Source organism: Saccopteryx leptura, chromosome 1 (assembly GCF_036850995.1).
Source record: "Saccopteryx leptura isolate mSacLep1 chromosome 1, mSacLep1_pri_phased_curated, whole genome shotgun sequence".
Classification (NCBI taxonomy): Eukaryota; Metazoa; Chordata; class Mammalia; order Chiroptera; family Emballonuridae; genus Saccopteryx; species Saccopteryx leptura.
The window spans coordinates 148,167,813-148,182,633 of record NC_089503.1 but is presented as its reverse complement, the minus strand read 5'-3'; the positions used below and the strand labels follow the sequence as shown (position 1 = coordinate 148,182,633).

Below are 14,821 nucleotides of genomic sequence, written 5' to 3'. Positions count from 1 at the left end.
ACTGGATTACAATTAAAAAAATTTTTTTTTCTTTACCCAGCAGTTTCTTCCATTGAAGCTAAAAGACCTGTTCCTGGAGAACGTGATCTTGCATCTGTCCCGGAATATGAAGCAGGAATGGAAGATAATCAATCCAGTGAAATGCAGCTAACTGTAGGTACACTGTACATTTATTATAGGAAATAATTCTTCTGTTTCCGTTTTATAGATTCAGTCAATATTTAATTTTTCAAATGTTATTTATTCAACAAACTTATGTAATTTCTAGTGTATTATTTTCTGTCATCTTTTGGTTGGTTACTATGAACTTAATTTTCTTTCAATTTTTAATACATATAAAGTAACAGAATAAAGTAAAAATCTGTAATCCCATTATTCCAGATATAGCAGTTGTTAACAGTCTGTATATAATATACATGTATCTGCATACATTTTGTTTTTCATTTCTTTTATGCTGCTTCTATTTTTTTCCATTAGCATAGTATTTTAAGCATTTTTTATGGCATTTCTATTATTAAATATGATTGTTAGATAGCAGCACACTAGTCTATCATATGTAAATACCATAATTTATTTCCTTAACACTTGAAGTTTTACATATATACATGCAATGAACACATTTATACTTGCATCACTGTGCATATGTAATCATTTCCTTGCACAGATAGGCTTCTACCAGTGGAATTAGCAGTAGACTAAAGGTTATGAAGTTATTGTGGGAAGTTTGAGGCTAAGGTTTGTAGTACTCCAGCCCGCTGGGAACTACTGGTGTCACGTGGAAAAAACCTACTCAAGACACAAGCTTATGTCAAGAGGAAGAGAGAGGGAGGCCTGCCAAGGGAGGCAAAGGGAGACCTCCTGAGTCTCCTTCTCCCTCAGCTTTTATTGATCAGAAGCAGAACAGAGGTAACAGGATTTCAAGGGAGGGAGATCAGGTGACAAGGGAAAGAATGATTAATGCCATTTTCCTGTCATGGAGAAAGGGCTAAATTTCTTTTGCTAATTAACAAGCACAAAGGAAGGGGCAATGTAGAACCTGTAGGCTAATTTTCTAAACTGGGTCACATGCATTCCTTTGTGTCTGCACAGAGGTCACTCATCACACTTTCTTGGTGTTTGCATCCAAGAGACATTCAGGGCTTTTAGCTAAAGTCCCCCAATCCAAGGCATAGAGGGTTCAAGATTAGATGGATGATTCCCTATAAAGGTTCAGTAAGCATGTGCTAGGCCTTTGTAGAATGAAATGTACTTTGCAAGTACTAGGTAATCTGAAAATAGAAGGGAAGGTCTCATTACTGGACTTAGGTACTTTCCTAGAACTTACTTGATACTACTGAAAGTACAGATCCACTGATGGGATTCTTGAAGTCTGTATTTATGCAGTGTTTTGTTGTGTTGGTGCTTATTACAGTTCTGTTTGTTTTGTACATTGTTATCTGAGTATATTTTTAGGGAGTGTTGAGTTTGTCTTTGTAAATGCAGGTGCATTTTAGAGACAAGTGCTTTAGAGAATTACTTGTTCCTCTTATTTCCTGTTCTAATTAGCATGATTGTTGACTATGTGAGTGAAAAATTTTAAAACATTTCTAAGGATAATAGAATAACTATATGTAAAGAATTAGAGTTTATAATTTTTTTTCTACATTTGTAATTTCAGACTTTAAAATAAGCCCCAGTTCTATTACGTTGCAATCCAGATACCTCAGTTATACTCAGATTCATTTAGTTTTGGTCATAAAACTCGGGAAAGGAGAAAAATCTACTCTTTCCATACATACAGTGAGACCAATGATTTAATTTAATATTAAGCCAGATACTTTTCAGTGTGTTATTTTAGTGAGAATATATTAAAATTATACCATGTTATAAGGTTGGCAGCATGAATTAAATTTTCTCTCATTTTAGAAATTCATTTTCTTTATTACTTTAATAGTTCAAGGAAAATTTTTTTTTTTTGTATTTTTCTGAAGCTGGAAATGGGGAAAGACAGTCAGACAGACTCCCGCATGCACCCGACCAGGATCCACCCGGCACGCCCACCAGGGGCGATGCTGTGCCCACCAGGGTGCGATGCTCTGCCCCTCCGGGGTGTCGCTCTGCCGCGACCAGAGCCACTGTAGCGCCTGGGGCAGAGGCCAAGGAGCCATCCCCAGCGCCCGGACCATCTTTGCTTCAATGGAGCCTTGGCTGCGGGAGGGGAAGAGAGAGACAGAGAGGAAGGAGAGGGGGTGGTGGAGAAGCAAATGGGTGCTTCTCCTATGTGCCCTGGCCGGGAATCGAACCCGGGTCACCCGCACGCCAGGCCAATGCTCTACCGCTGAGCCAACCGGCCAGGGCCTCAAGGAAAATATTTTTTATTAAGTAGTTGTTATATTTCTTCTTATTAGTACATGGGGATGTGGTTTTATTTGTTTATTTTTACTACAGGATGTAATTTTTAGCTTTATTTAGGTATTATTGACAAATAATTGTATATCTAAGGTATACAACTTTATGTTTTGATGTACTTATACATTATGAAATGATTATCGCTACATGATTTATTCTTTAAGTGATGGTGTTTCCATTTGCTTATTCCATTTTTTGAACATAAAACATTACATGTACTTTGCTTTTTGTACCTTTTATTTATTCATCTTTATGTCTTAATCTTGTCTAGTTGAACTGCAGGCTTCCCAAACAGAGGATTTTTATCTTCTCCGTCTCAGTCGCGTCCTTGTTTGTGTCCTGTAAAACACACCTTGAAGTGTATGTGCTCACCATTTGTAGGGTTTCTATAACTGTGTGACTGGATAGCAGTGTGTATAATAAAATAGGTACTCTGCAGGTGCTGGACAGACAAATTATAGATCTGTTAAGCATGGGAGAAGTAGGTGGTCCATTATTGGAAACAGGTAACTGAACAACTGTTTACTGTGGGATAATAGTTGCCTTACTAGAGCACATAGCAGGTGATTGCAGGTGTATAACAGAGTATGACTAACTATCCAAGGACTTCACCAAGGTCTGTAGCTGAGCTGAACTGAGCTGACTTTCATAGGGTGGGTGGGAGTCCTGTGCCAAGTGCTGCTGGGACATTCCAAGGGATAGCATGTATGAACACAGGTGTGTGAACAGAAATGGCGTGTTTGACATGGAGGAGTGTTTGGTATTGTAGAGGCTGAGAGTGTGTTCTAGGCAATGATAAACTATTAATCTTTTTAAAATATTTATTAATTATACAGAGGGGAGAGACAGAGAGAGACAGACAGACAGACAGACAGACAGAGTGAGAAAGGGGGGAGGAGCAGAAAGCATCAACTTCAACACTCATATGTGCCTTGACCAGACAAGTGCAGGGTTTTGAACCGGCGACCTCAGAGTTCCAAGTCGACGCTTTATCCACTGCACCACCACAGGTCAGGCCTAAACTATTAATTTTTAAGAGAAGGAGTAGCACAGGGTGCAATTTGGGAGCATCACTGTCATCAGAGTGGAGAGGATTATGGGACATTTGATTAGAGTGAGGGATACGATGAGGAGGCTATTAAAAGTTTGTGTTAAAGATGCTGCAGGTCTGAACGAAGGCATTGGCAATACAAAGGAGGGGGCTGTTCTGAGAGATTCTTCAGAGTCAGAATTGATATGTTTTGTGGTTGATTGAACGAGGGATAGGAAAAGTCATTACTTCTTTACAGGTTTCTGGTTAGAATGCCTGAATTGTTACTGCCGTTTAACCAAGATAGGGTATAATATTGGGAAAAGATTATTAATATTGTTCAGTTTCAGACAGGTTAGATGTGAAATTGGATGGAACATCCACTGTAGAGATATTTCATTGGAAATAGTGCTTTGAAAACTTCAGGAAAGAAGTTGGGGAGATTAAATTGTATGTTTGTATTTATCAGCAGATAGATGTTAAAGTGAAGGTAGTAGAAAAATTTATAAAGGGAAAATAAGTATGTGGATTGAAAAGAGAAGATAGCCCTGGCCAGTTGGTTCAGTAGTAGATCATTGGTCTGGTGTGTGGATATCCTGGGTTTGATTCCTAGTAAGGGCAGACAAGAGAGGCAATCATCTGCCTCTCCACCCTTCCCCCTTCTGTCTTTCTCTTTTCCTCTCCCACAGCCATGGCTCGTTTGGTTCAAGCGCATTGGCCTTGGGTGCTAGGATGGCTCCCTGGGACCTGTGCCTCAGGTGCTAAAAATAGCTCAGTTGCAAGCATGGCCACAGATAGGCATAGCATCAGTCTTAGACAGGGGTTGCCAGGTGGATCCTGTTCGGGGTGTGTAAAGCCAGTATCCGCAGCTGCCATCATAGCCGCCTGGCCTTTGTAGGTTCGCATTTAATCCAGATTGATTGTAAAGAAACTGCGGAGCCAAAAACTCGTGGTCCATTTTCCTTTATTATAGACTTGCACTTGGCAAGCGAGTAAAAACACACAGTGGGAAAAACACTTTCCTTTCCATTCAGGGCTCCTAAAGCCACGGACTCATCTGAGTTTTTCTAGAATCAAAGGTCTTCACCTCACCAGTTTTATTCATCTCTGTTCCCCATCTCCTTCTCCTGCACAAACTAGCTTCTTCACCATTCCACCATTTTGGCTGCCTCCTCCTTGTGGCCTCCCTTCCCTGCTACAGCATGGGCTCTTCCTCTCTTTAAGAACGTGGTCATTCTCTCCCAAAATGGCCTGCTCGCTCCTTCTTTTAAAACTTTTAGGTGCAAAAGCCCTCCCCAACACACATTAGCATAACCAAGCCCCTTCCCAAGCATGAAAGGCAATCAGCCGCCCCACATGGGCAGAGGCCATCTTTAATGAAGTGAATATAAAATAATTTATCTGCCCAACAGGGCGCATATGGGAGACTGTCTCCATCTCCCTTTTTCTCACTTGGAAAAGAAGAGAAATAAAAATTAAAAAAGAGAAGAGAAGGTAGCTTAGGACAGAAGACCAGAAACTCCAGTGTTCACCATGATAACATATAAGTTGGCTTGATAAATTCTTAGACTCAAAATAAACTGAGGCAGTAACAGCCTTATTTCTTTTTTTTTTTCTTTTTTGCTTGTAAAGTCCAACAGCCTTATTTCTTAAGTAAGTTTTCTTAATTGATAAATTGTAAGTACAAAAAGCACTATTTGGAATACATTTTAAAAGACTTTCCTTGATACTGAATCAAGTAGGGAGAAAAAAAATGATCTGAAACTTTTGGTTTTAATCTGTATCTTTGTTTTAGATTGATTCTCTAAAAGATGCCTTTCCAAGCACTTCTGAAGGTAAGAAATTCATCTGGTCTATCAGAAAATATTTGAGACATTTAAAATTAGGGGCGTGTGTGTGACTGTTGTTAGAGTAAGTGAAGACTTATCCAGCTTTAAAGTCAGGGTCTGGGTTCTAATGCCACCAATACCACTGCTTTTGCTTTGTGAACAGAGTGAGCTATGGTACCTCTTTTTTCTTCTTTTTCTTACCTATAAAATGGGGACAGTAACATCTACCTTGTTTATGTCCCAAGGTTATTGGGAGAGAATATAAGTGAAAATTCAGAAACACTTGAAAAGCTCAAGGTAACATGGAATTGTGAGGAATGAATATGGACAAAATTATTTCATAATTTAGAAAAAGATACTGGCATTGTTTCTATGTCTGATGTGAAAGAAAGGAAGTGTGTAATGGTGGGGATATATGTAAACTAGCACAGTTCTTGTATTTCTGTGTATTTGAGTACATAATAATTGTAGTTTTGCTGTTTTTTCTCAGGTCCTGATAAAACACCGGTTTTCACTCGCACACGAAGTGGTCATCTGAAGCGGCCAAAGATTGGAAAGCGGTTTCTGGATTCAGAATTTAGTAGTTCTCAAGGGGAAGATGAAAAGATACTCCATACTTCACCTGCAGCTTCAGTAAACAAGTGAAGTATTGTTTATTTTACTCTCATTATTTTGGTTATTTTTATTTTATTGGTATTTAGTATTTAAAATGGAGGCTATTACATTTTTCACATAGCAGATGACCTTGGTATAGGAGATTGTATTTGAATTCTTCTACAAGGTTATTGATTATATTTATCAATGGTGTCACTTTGACAATGTTATAGGGAGAAGTTGGTCGTAAGAGTAGAATAAACTCATGATTTAATCCGTTAAGTGTGATATCCAGGAGAATATTCTATTGATTATCTCAAATGTGTCATTATCGTCAGCTTTGAATTTGGCAGTAGCTGTAGTTTTTAGTAATGCTGTGGTATAGTCAGTTTAAAAAACCCTCAATTTTACATCATAACTGATTCATTTTCCTGGGTTATTGTATAACATAAATTATTGCTAATCATAACTGGTACAGTCAACTCCTCTTAATCAACAAACACTTGGGTCATAACTTTAGCCTCTGTCTTCCTTTGAATCTTAAGGAAAGCAAGATTTTAAATTTTATAGCAAATTTAAACTTGGTCCTACTAGTTCTACCAACTGTTCCTGAGTCAGCCATTCATAGTTTTGCCATTTTAGCTGTGAAATTATTTTACATAGGTAGAGAATTCTGTAGCTGTACTAATTTTATTATGTATATAATTTTGTATTTGTATAATTGAGTACATATATAAATGTTTTATTTTTGTGAAAATTATGTTTAAGGTAACTATAAATATTTAAATCTAGTAATTTGTGAGAAGAATAGTAAGAGTTTAGATAATTAGGGTTTTCTCATTGAGCAATATTTTGATGTAATACCATTTTTAGAAGGAAATGTAACTGTATCTTAAATTGAACATCTCAGAATGGTGTGGAATTTTGTTTGCTTTTCATAAATAGAACGGTAACAGTAAGGCTGAATACTTACTCAGATACTACGAGAACATAATTTCATCTTTGGCCTTAAAGAATGCCTACTGGTTCCTAAGACACATCTCTCTGTGGCACAGGTTAGGACCACTGCAGAGCAGATTGTGATGGTACAATAATAGAAATGCAAAATGCTGTGGATGCAGAGGAGAGCATGACTGATTCTAATTGAGGGGATGGAGACACTTGGTATTGGGGCTAAGGCTTCAAAGATAAGCAGAAAGTTAAGCAGAGTTGGAAGAGAAGACTTTTTAGTCCAAAGGTCTACACACTATGGCCCATAGGTCAAATCTGGCCTGTCACCTGTTTTTGTAAATAAAACTTTATTGTAAAACATCCATGCTTATTAGTTTCAATGTTTATTATGGTTACTTTTGCATTACAGTGGCAGAATATAGTAGTTATTCTGAGATCATATGGCACAAAACATAAAGGAAAAGTTTGCTGATCCTGGAGATATACCAGGGATGTGCAAAAATTTTCTGCAATGAAGGAAATGTTCTGCCATCTGCCCTTCCCAATATGGCAGCCACTACCCAGAGTGCCCATTGAGCACTTCGATGTGGCTAGTGCAACTGAGAAACTGAATTTTTAATTTTACTTAATTTTAATTAATATAAATAGTGACATGTGTCTTGTGGCTACTGTATTGCATCATGCAGATTTAGACTACAGGAATTAGATTAACAAAGGCACAAAGCTAGGAAGAATATTAAGGGTAACTGTGGTATATATGGTAAATGGTAGCATCTAGTAGGAGATAAAATTGTAAGGAATGGTCTAATCATGTTAGGCTCTGAAAGGAGTACACTTTATAAGCTGTGGGAAACCACCAGAATTTTCTGAGCGGGGTTGTCACAGATACAGATATGTGTATTTGAAATATAGCTCTGAAGAAGTATTAAGTGTTAAGTATTAAGTATTAAGAGCAAGTATTAAGTTAAATTGGGAAGAAGTTACAGTGAGAATTCTCCTGAGAGAATTGGGGCCTGAAAATGGGAATAGTGAGTCAGGGATATTGTTTGAAAGGCATTTTGAGGTAGAACTGAACCATATCATTATTGTCCAAATTGATGCTTTTTGAGAAAGGAAGAGGCATTATTATATGCCAGTGCTCGGATAAAAGCTGTAAGCTGGACTGTCCCAGGTAAACGAGGTAGTATGTTCATTCTAATAGATGTAAGATCTGATCAGACATGGATAAGAATAAAAGAAATGTCTCGTTAACATGATTGAAAAGATGGTGATGTTATTGATTGAACTGGAGAACAAGGTAAGAAAGAGAACAGATTTGTAGAATGAAGAGATTGGTTTTGGATCTGTAAAATTTGAAGTTGTTGACTGAGCAACACTTAGCTGATTCTCTAAAGTGTTACTTATTAACAGATTCCTGAAATTCATATTCATCCTTAGAAAAGCAAGTAAGTAAGAATGGTTTTCTTTTGTTTTCTAGATTGGAGTCTACTGCACATATATCAGAGAGCTCAGAAGAATTCCTGGAAGAAGAACACGAACAAAGTGTGACTGAATTAGAGGATGCAAGTGGTGCTAAAGGTGCTTGTTCAGTGCCAGAAGCCCAGCCACGTCTGGAGAGGCAAGATGGTGAAAAGGTAGACCCACATACTGAATAAAGTGAATGGAAGTAAACTCAGTTTTAACATTCTTAATTACATATTGTTAGATAAATACAGTCACATACTTTATAATCTTAATAGAACTTGTGTTTAAGTGTTAAAGAGCATCTATCTATATTAAGGGAATTTGGGCACTGGAATTGGGGGAGGCTCATGTTACAAGTATTTTATATTTCAAACAGTTTATGAAAGTTTGACTCACAGCAAAGATAAAATAAGATGATGTTTAGGTAGTAAGGTATCTAAGTACCTTTAAAACAAATTATTTTTGCAATTAAACATAGTGAAGAAGTTACAGACCCAGTTAAAGGCCTTATGGTGTAACAGGTTCTCAAGTGTAACCCTAGTTCCATTAGAAAGATATAGATGAGTTATCCAGAATAAATAACATGTTTGAGTACAGTTGACTTACTAGTTCTTGGAAAAATAAATTCTTTTTTTTTTTAACACTAGAAGACAGAAAAATCCATTGTGACTAAGTAAACTCTTGATCTGCCTTGATTTCTTCAGCTTCTCAAGTATTTGTCTTTATCTTCTTTTTTTCCCTTCTCTATTCACTTTCTGTCTTTCTCTTCTTTTTCCTTTAATATTTTTCATCTTTTCCTCTCTACAGATTCCTTATTGCTTTCATATAGCTTAAGTTTTTTTAAAAAACTTTTTACCTGTTTGCCCAGTTCATCCAGCAGTTAAACAAGTGGAAACTACATTACCGATTTTATTTTCTTAACTTACACCAATTTAGCTTCCTCTGCTTTTTGAAACTATTTTCAAATGGCATTTTTTTCTTTTCTTGTAAAAAATTGGGAAAACAAAGCACATATTTAAAAGAGATTTATAGGGTGCATTCTTTTTTGTTTGTTTGTTTTTTGTTTTACAGAGACAGAGGGATAGGCAGGGACAGACAGACAGAAACGGAGAGATGAGAAGCATGAATCAATTTTTTTTTCTGTTGCGCGTTGCGACACCTTGGTTGTTCATTGATAGGGTGTTTTCTTGTCTTGATTATTATAAATAATGCTGCAACAAACATGGGGTCCATATGTTCTTTTGAATTAGTGTTTCAGGTTTCTTGGATATATTCACAGAGTGGAATCACTAGGTCATCAGGCAGTTCTGTTTTTAATTTACCGAGGAAATTCCTTACTGTTTTCCACAGTGACTGCACCAATTTACATTCCCACCAACAATACATGAGGATTCCTTTTCTCCACATCACTGCCAACACTGTTGTTATTTATTGATGATAGTCATTTTGACAGGTTGAGGTGATCTCTTATTGCAGTTTAGATTTGCATTTCTGTGATGATTATTGATGTTGAGCAACTTTTCATATGTGTTTTGGACGTCTGTATATCTTCCCTGGAGAAGTATCTATTCAGTTCTTCTGCCCACTTTTTAATTGAGTTGTTTTTCTGGTGTTAAGTTGTCTGAGTTCTTTATAAATTTTGGATATTAATCCCTTTTGAGATGTATCATTGGTGAATGTCTTCTCCCTATTAGTCGGTTGTCTTTTTGTTTTGTTGATGTTTTCCTTATTGTGCAAACACTTTTAGTTTGATTTAGTCCCATTTGTTTATTTTTTTCTCTTTGTTTCCCTTACCTGAGGAGATATATCAGAAAAAATATTGCTAAGAGAAATGTGCAAGGTTTTACTGAATGTGTTTTCTTCTAGGAGTTTTATAGTTTTGGGTCTTATGTAAGTTTTTAATTCATTTTGAGTTTATTCTTGTATATTATATAAGAAGGTGGTCTAGCAGACCAAATCTTCATTAATAGATGAGTGGCTAAAAATTTGTGGTACATAAACACAATAGAATACTACTTGGCTATAAAAAAGAATGAAATCTTACTTTTTGCGAGAGCATGGATAGACTTAGAGGGTATTGTGCTGAGCGAAATAAGTCAGAGAAAGACAAATGTCATATGATTGTACTTAAATGTGGAATCTAATGAATAAAATAAACAAATAAAATAAAAATAGCCCTGGCTGGATACCTTGGTTGGTTAAGAGCATTGTCCCAAACCTTAGAGGTTGCTGGTTTGATTCCTGGTCAGGGCACATAAAGGAACAGATCAATGTTTCTCTCTCTCTCTCTCTCTCTCTCTCTGTCCCTCCCCCCCCTCCCTTCCTCTCTCTCTAAAAAACCCAATAAAATAAACAAACTCATAGATACAGAGAACAGATTGACAGTTGTCAGAGGAGAAGAGGGTGGAGGGACTGGTTGAAAAAGATGAAGGGATTAAGCAGTACAAATTGGGGCTACAGAATAGTCACAGAGATGTAGATTACAACCTAGGGAATATAGTGAATATTATGATAAATATGTCTGGGGCCAGATGGGTACTTGATGCAGCAAGAGGACCACTCTGTAAAGTACATGAGTTTTTAATTACTTTGCTATATACATCTGAAACTAATACAGAGTAATATTGAATATAAAGTGTAATTTAAAAAAATTCTTAAATATTTACGTGCACCTAGATGCTTATGGGCATATATATTTGTGGGTTTTCCCCCTCTTTTAAAAACTTAATGTTATACTTATATATATGATACTTCATGTAATCGGTTTCAATTGTCCAACAATACATTGAGCACATACTATCATAGGTCACCAGTGACACTTTTATTCAATTCCAGTGGGATTTCCTTATCTAGATGGATTAATTTCTCTTCCTCAAGATTCTCTAGTCCAGGGGTCCCCAAACTATGGCCCGCGGGCCACATGCGGCCCCCTGAGGCCATTTATCCGGCCCAGCCGCACTTCCAGAAGGGGCACCTCTTTCATTGGTGGTCAGTGAGAGGAGCATAATTCCCATTGAAATACTGATCAGTTTGTTGATTTAAATTTACTTGTTGTTTATTTTAAATATTGTATTTGTTCCCGTTTTGTTTTTTACTTTAAAATAAGATATGTGCAGTGTGCATAGGGATTTGTTCAGTTTTTTTTATAGTCCGGCCCTCCAACGGTCTGAGGGACAGTGAACTGACCCCCTGTGTAAAAAGTTTGGGGACCCCTGCTCTAGTCCCTTGGATTTATATAACATTACTGATTTTGTATGGAGATTATAGCTCTAATGAAGGGGAGTTTGGGGTACTTATGAATTCTTTTCTTTTACTGAACCTGCCTCATAAGTTTTGCCTTTTCCCTAGTAAGACTGTTCTTTAACCTGTGCCCTAGAATGTGGTAGAATTATCTTGAGTCCTGGTGCACGACAGGTAGGGGCCAAGAATGGACTCACCTTGCATGACAAATTAGTCTGTAATTGTGTCCTGACTTGTTTTTTTCCCCTGATGTTGTAGGAATCTGAATTAGAGCCTATGAATGGAGAGCTAATGGATGATACTGTTAAGACTTCTCTTACAACTGAAGAGGAGGACTCTACAAGTGAAGTTTTAGATGAAGAATTAAAATTGCAGTCTTTTAATTCCAGTGAAGACTCTACAAATCTTGTTCCACTGGTGGTAGAATCTGCAAAACCCTCTGAGGCTGCGGCACAGGATAAGGTAAGAGGGAAATAACCTAGTATTTTATAGCTGTATATTCCAGTGTTGGGGTCATGGCAGGGGCAGTGTAATATGTATATTTTCTTCCACCCTAACTTGTATAGTCCTTTAAGAAAATTAAATTTTATACTAGATTTGGTATTTTACAAAGATACAATCAGTAATATTACATAAACTCAAATCTTTGTAACCTCATACATTCTTACCTGATTTATGGTAGCAAAATGAGTTTTGCTTTCTAGGGGGAAAAGCTTAGAAAAAGGAACAAAAAATTATTTCCCAAGTATTTGAATATCTATTGCTTACATGTTTGTTTTAATTAGGAAGACCTATTAGATTAGTGGGAAAATCTTAATGGAGTATTTGAAAAGAAATTTAAGTTTTTATTTTGAATATTTCAAGTTAAGGCTAAAAAATTTATTTTATAGCATTATTTCATTTGTGCTGCACATAAATAAGTGAATAAAATTTCCAGTGCCGTCACTTGTCATCTAACAAAATCATAATCAAACATTGGGTGGCACAGTGTCAAGTTCTAGGGGACTCTTGGTTCTGGCTCTGGTTAACACCAAGAAATTAAAAACTTTTGAGTTGAATCATGGCTTTGAAGAATTTTGATGTGAAGTTTAAAATATCTTAAATACTTTTTGAGGTAATATCAATCCTTTTATTATATCTTTAAATCAATAACTTATGTATCCAAATGATCAAAAAGACAATTTTGAAGAAATTGAGTTGTATTTAGAATATGTACTCATGATTAACTGAAGTAATGAGCACTGAATTCTTTAAAGTGCAGTTCAGGGTCATTACACATAAGTTTCTAAGAATAATTTATGTCAGGCCTATATTGTAAAAGTTTGCTCACCAGATTTTTTATATTTAGACCTCACATATAACTGACTCAGAAATGTTGATAGATGAAGGCCCATCTGATGAAAAGGGGCACGTGGAAGAGAAACTGCCACTAGCTTCAAGAAAGAAGGCACATTTTGGGAGTTCAGATACTGCTGCTGTCCCACATGGAGAACGATCTGACAGTGGTTTTCCAAACTCTGTGATAGCTGAATTTTCTGAAGAATCAATCTCTGAAAACTTATCACCCAACACTGCTTCCTCATTGGAAAACCAGGGTGAAGAGGGGGTACCTGAGCCCCAGGAAACATCTACAACTCTTCCTCAGGGTTCTTTAATAGAGGTTGAACTTGAAGATGTGCCGTTTTCACAGAATGCAGGACAGAAGAACCAGTCTGAGGAGCAGTCTGAAGCTTCTTCTGAGCAACTGGATCAGTTTACACAATCAACAGAAAAAACTGTGGATAGCAGCTCAGAGGAAATAGAAGTGGAAGTGCCTGTTGTAGACAGGCGGAATTTAAGAAGAAAGGCCAAAGGGCATAAAGGACCTGTTAAGAAGAAAGCCAAGCTGATCTGAAAGAAGAAATACAGATGATAAATCCTCTTCTTTATAATATAATTGTTTATAAAATATGGTAATAAGTCGCACGGGGCACAGGACAAAAATTCCAACATTTGTTTGAACTTATTTATAATGCAGTTTTTCCCTCCCCCTTAGGACCTAGGATTCACCATTGTTTTTAATTTTTCAGGCTATTTTGTGTAAATACAGTTTATTTTTATTAATCATGTATTGACTTTGGGCAAGCAGATCATACTATATTTTCTTTAGTAGGTGACAGCTGATCATTAATATGTCAGGAAATATAACTTAAAGAAAACTGCAAGTAGGCTTTCCATTACTAGTGAGGATCACAGAAATCTTTTACATTAAGGGTTTTAAATAGTAAACTTGGTGAGGGTTCTAGAAGTTTTAGCTTAAATATCAAAACTAATCACCATTTAAAAAAATGTAGACATGCTAAGAAAAATGTCAATAAATTTAAAGAAATATAATTTCAACTAAATATGAGCACAAATACAGAAATTTATGGAGGTGGTATTTTGGCCTCTTAATTCATTGTTGTATGGACGCAGTTTCTTCCTTTGAGTTCAGTGCGTGAGTAGATAACAACTTTCCAACTCTTTATAACATCCAATATTGACAGTACAGCTAAGGCTTTAACTCTGGCCTTTAGGTACTGATATAATTATTTAAAATTTCTTTTGAAGTTGGGGACTATACTTTTGTCCTCATTTGGTTAACACATACTTCAGAAGTATGAGAACCCTTCCTAAGACATCTCAATCCTGCCACTGCCTTTATTCAAGAATCTTATTTATATTCCCCTCAGCTTTCTTCCACTTCCCTCAGAGTGATTCTTGTCAAAAGATCTGCCTGCCTGCCAGCTTATGCCCTTGGCATCCATTTTTGAGTAGGTTTGAAATCGTGCCCCACAATCTTAGCCCTCTGTGGCAGCAATGAAAGTGCCCTAGCAGTGTAGTTCCCAGAGCTTACGTCACATGGAGGCTTTAGTTGTCCCTTTGGTTTCCTCCTGATTTGTTCTGTGAGGACAGGTTACAAGCCAGCCTGTTCATTGTGCTACCATAGCAAAGGCCTTTGCCTAGGAAAACTTTAAAAAATGAATCCTTCAGTTGTTAATTCTTACAGAGTAATTTATTTAGAAGTGAACAAAATGGTTATTCTTAGAATCCAAAGAGAATCTTGAAACAGTACTACCCTAGGAAAGTGTTATGTGTACTCAGATGTGGCCCTTAAATTGAAGAATTCTTTGCGATCACTTAGATTATTTTAAAAATGTTTGGTCCTTAATTAAAAGCTGTTATAATTTTATCGTTTTTTGAAATGCTAAGGATTGATGTTAAAGATTTTTTAGTCCACAGCCAGATGATGTCATTAAATTTTCTTTTGGGACATTGGTATTTTAGGACCTAAGTTAAAATCTTT

The 14,821-nt window shown here is 36.6% G+C and overlaps 1 protein-coding gene across 9 annotated transcripts in view; it reads left to right on the top strand.

Moving 5' to 3' along the window:
* The window catches only part of FAM169A (family with sequence similarity 169 member A), an 89,267-nt gene extending 74,746 nt beyond the window's left edge, over positions 1-14,521 (top strand). For 8 of the 9 annotated variants that reach the window (XM_066377414.1, XM_066377386.1, XM_066377368.1 and 5 more), the window contains 6 exons: positions 41-153; positions 5,214-5,253; positions 5,738-5,888; positions 8,270-8,426; positions 11,755-11,958; positions 12,845-14,521. In XM_066377414.1, the coding sequence (XP_066233511.1) occupies positions 41-153; positions 5,214-5,253; positions 5,738-5,888; positions 8,270-8,426; positions 11,755-11,958; positions 12,845-13,390 (1,211 nt within the window). In that variant the 3' untranslated portion in view covers positions 13,391-14,521. The remainder of the gene's footprint in view (positions 1-40; positions 154-5,213; positions 5,254-5,737; positions 5,889-8,269; positions 8,427-11,754; positions 11,959-12,844) is intronic. The other variant, XM_066377435.1, reaches the window with a different exon arrangement.
* Positions 14,522-14,821: the final 300 nt, after the last annotated feature.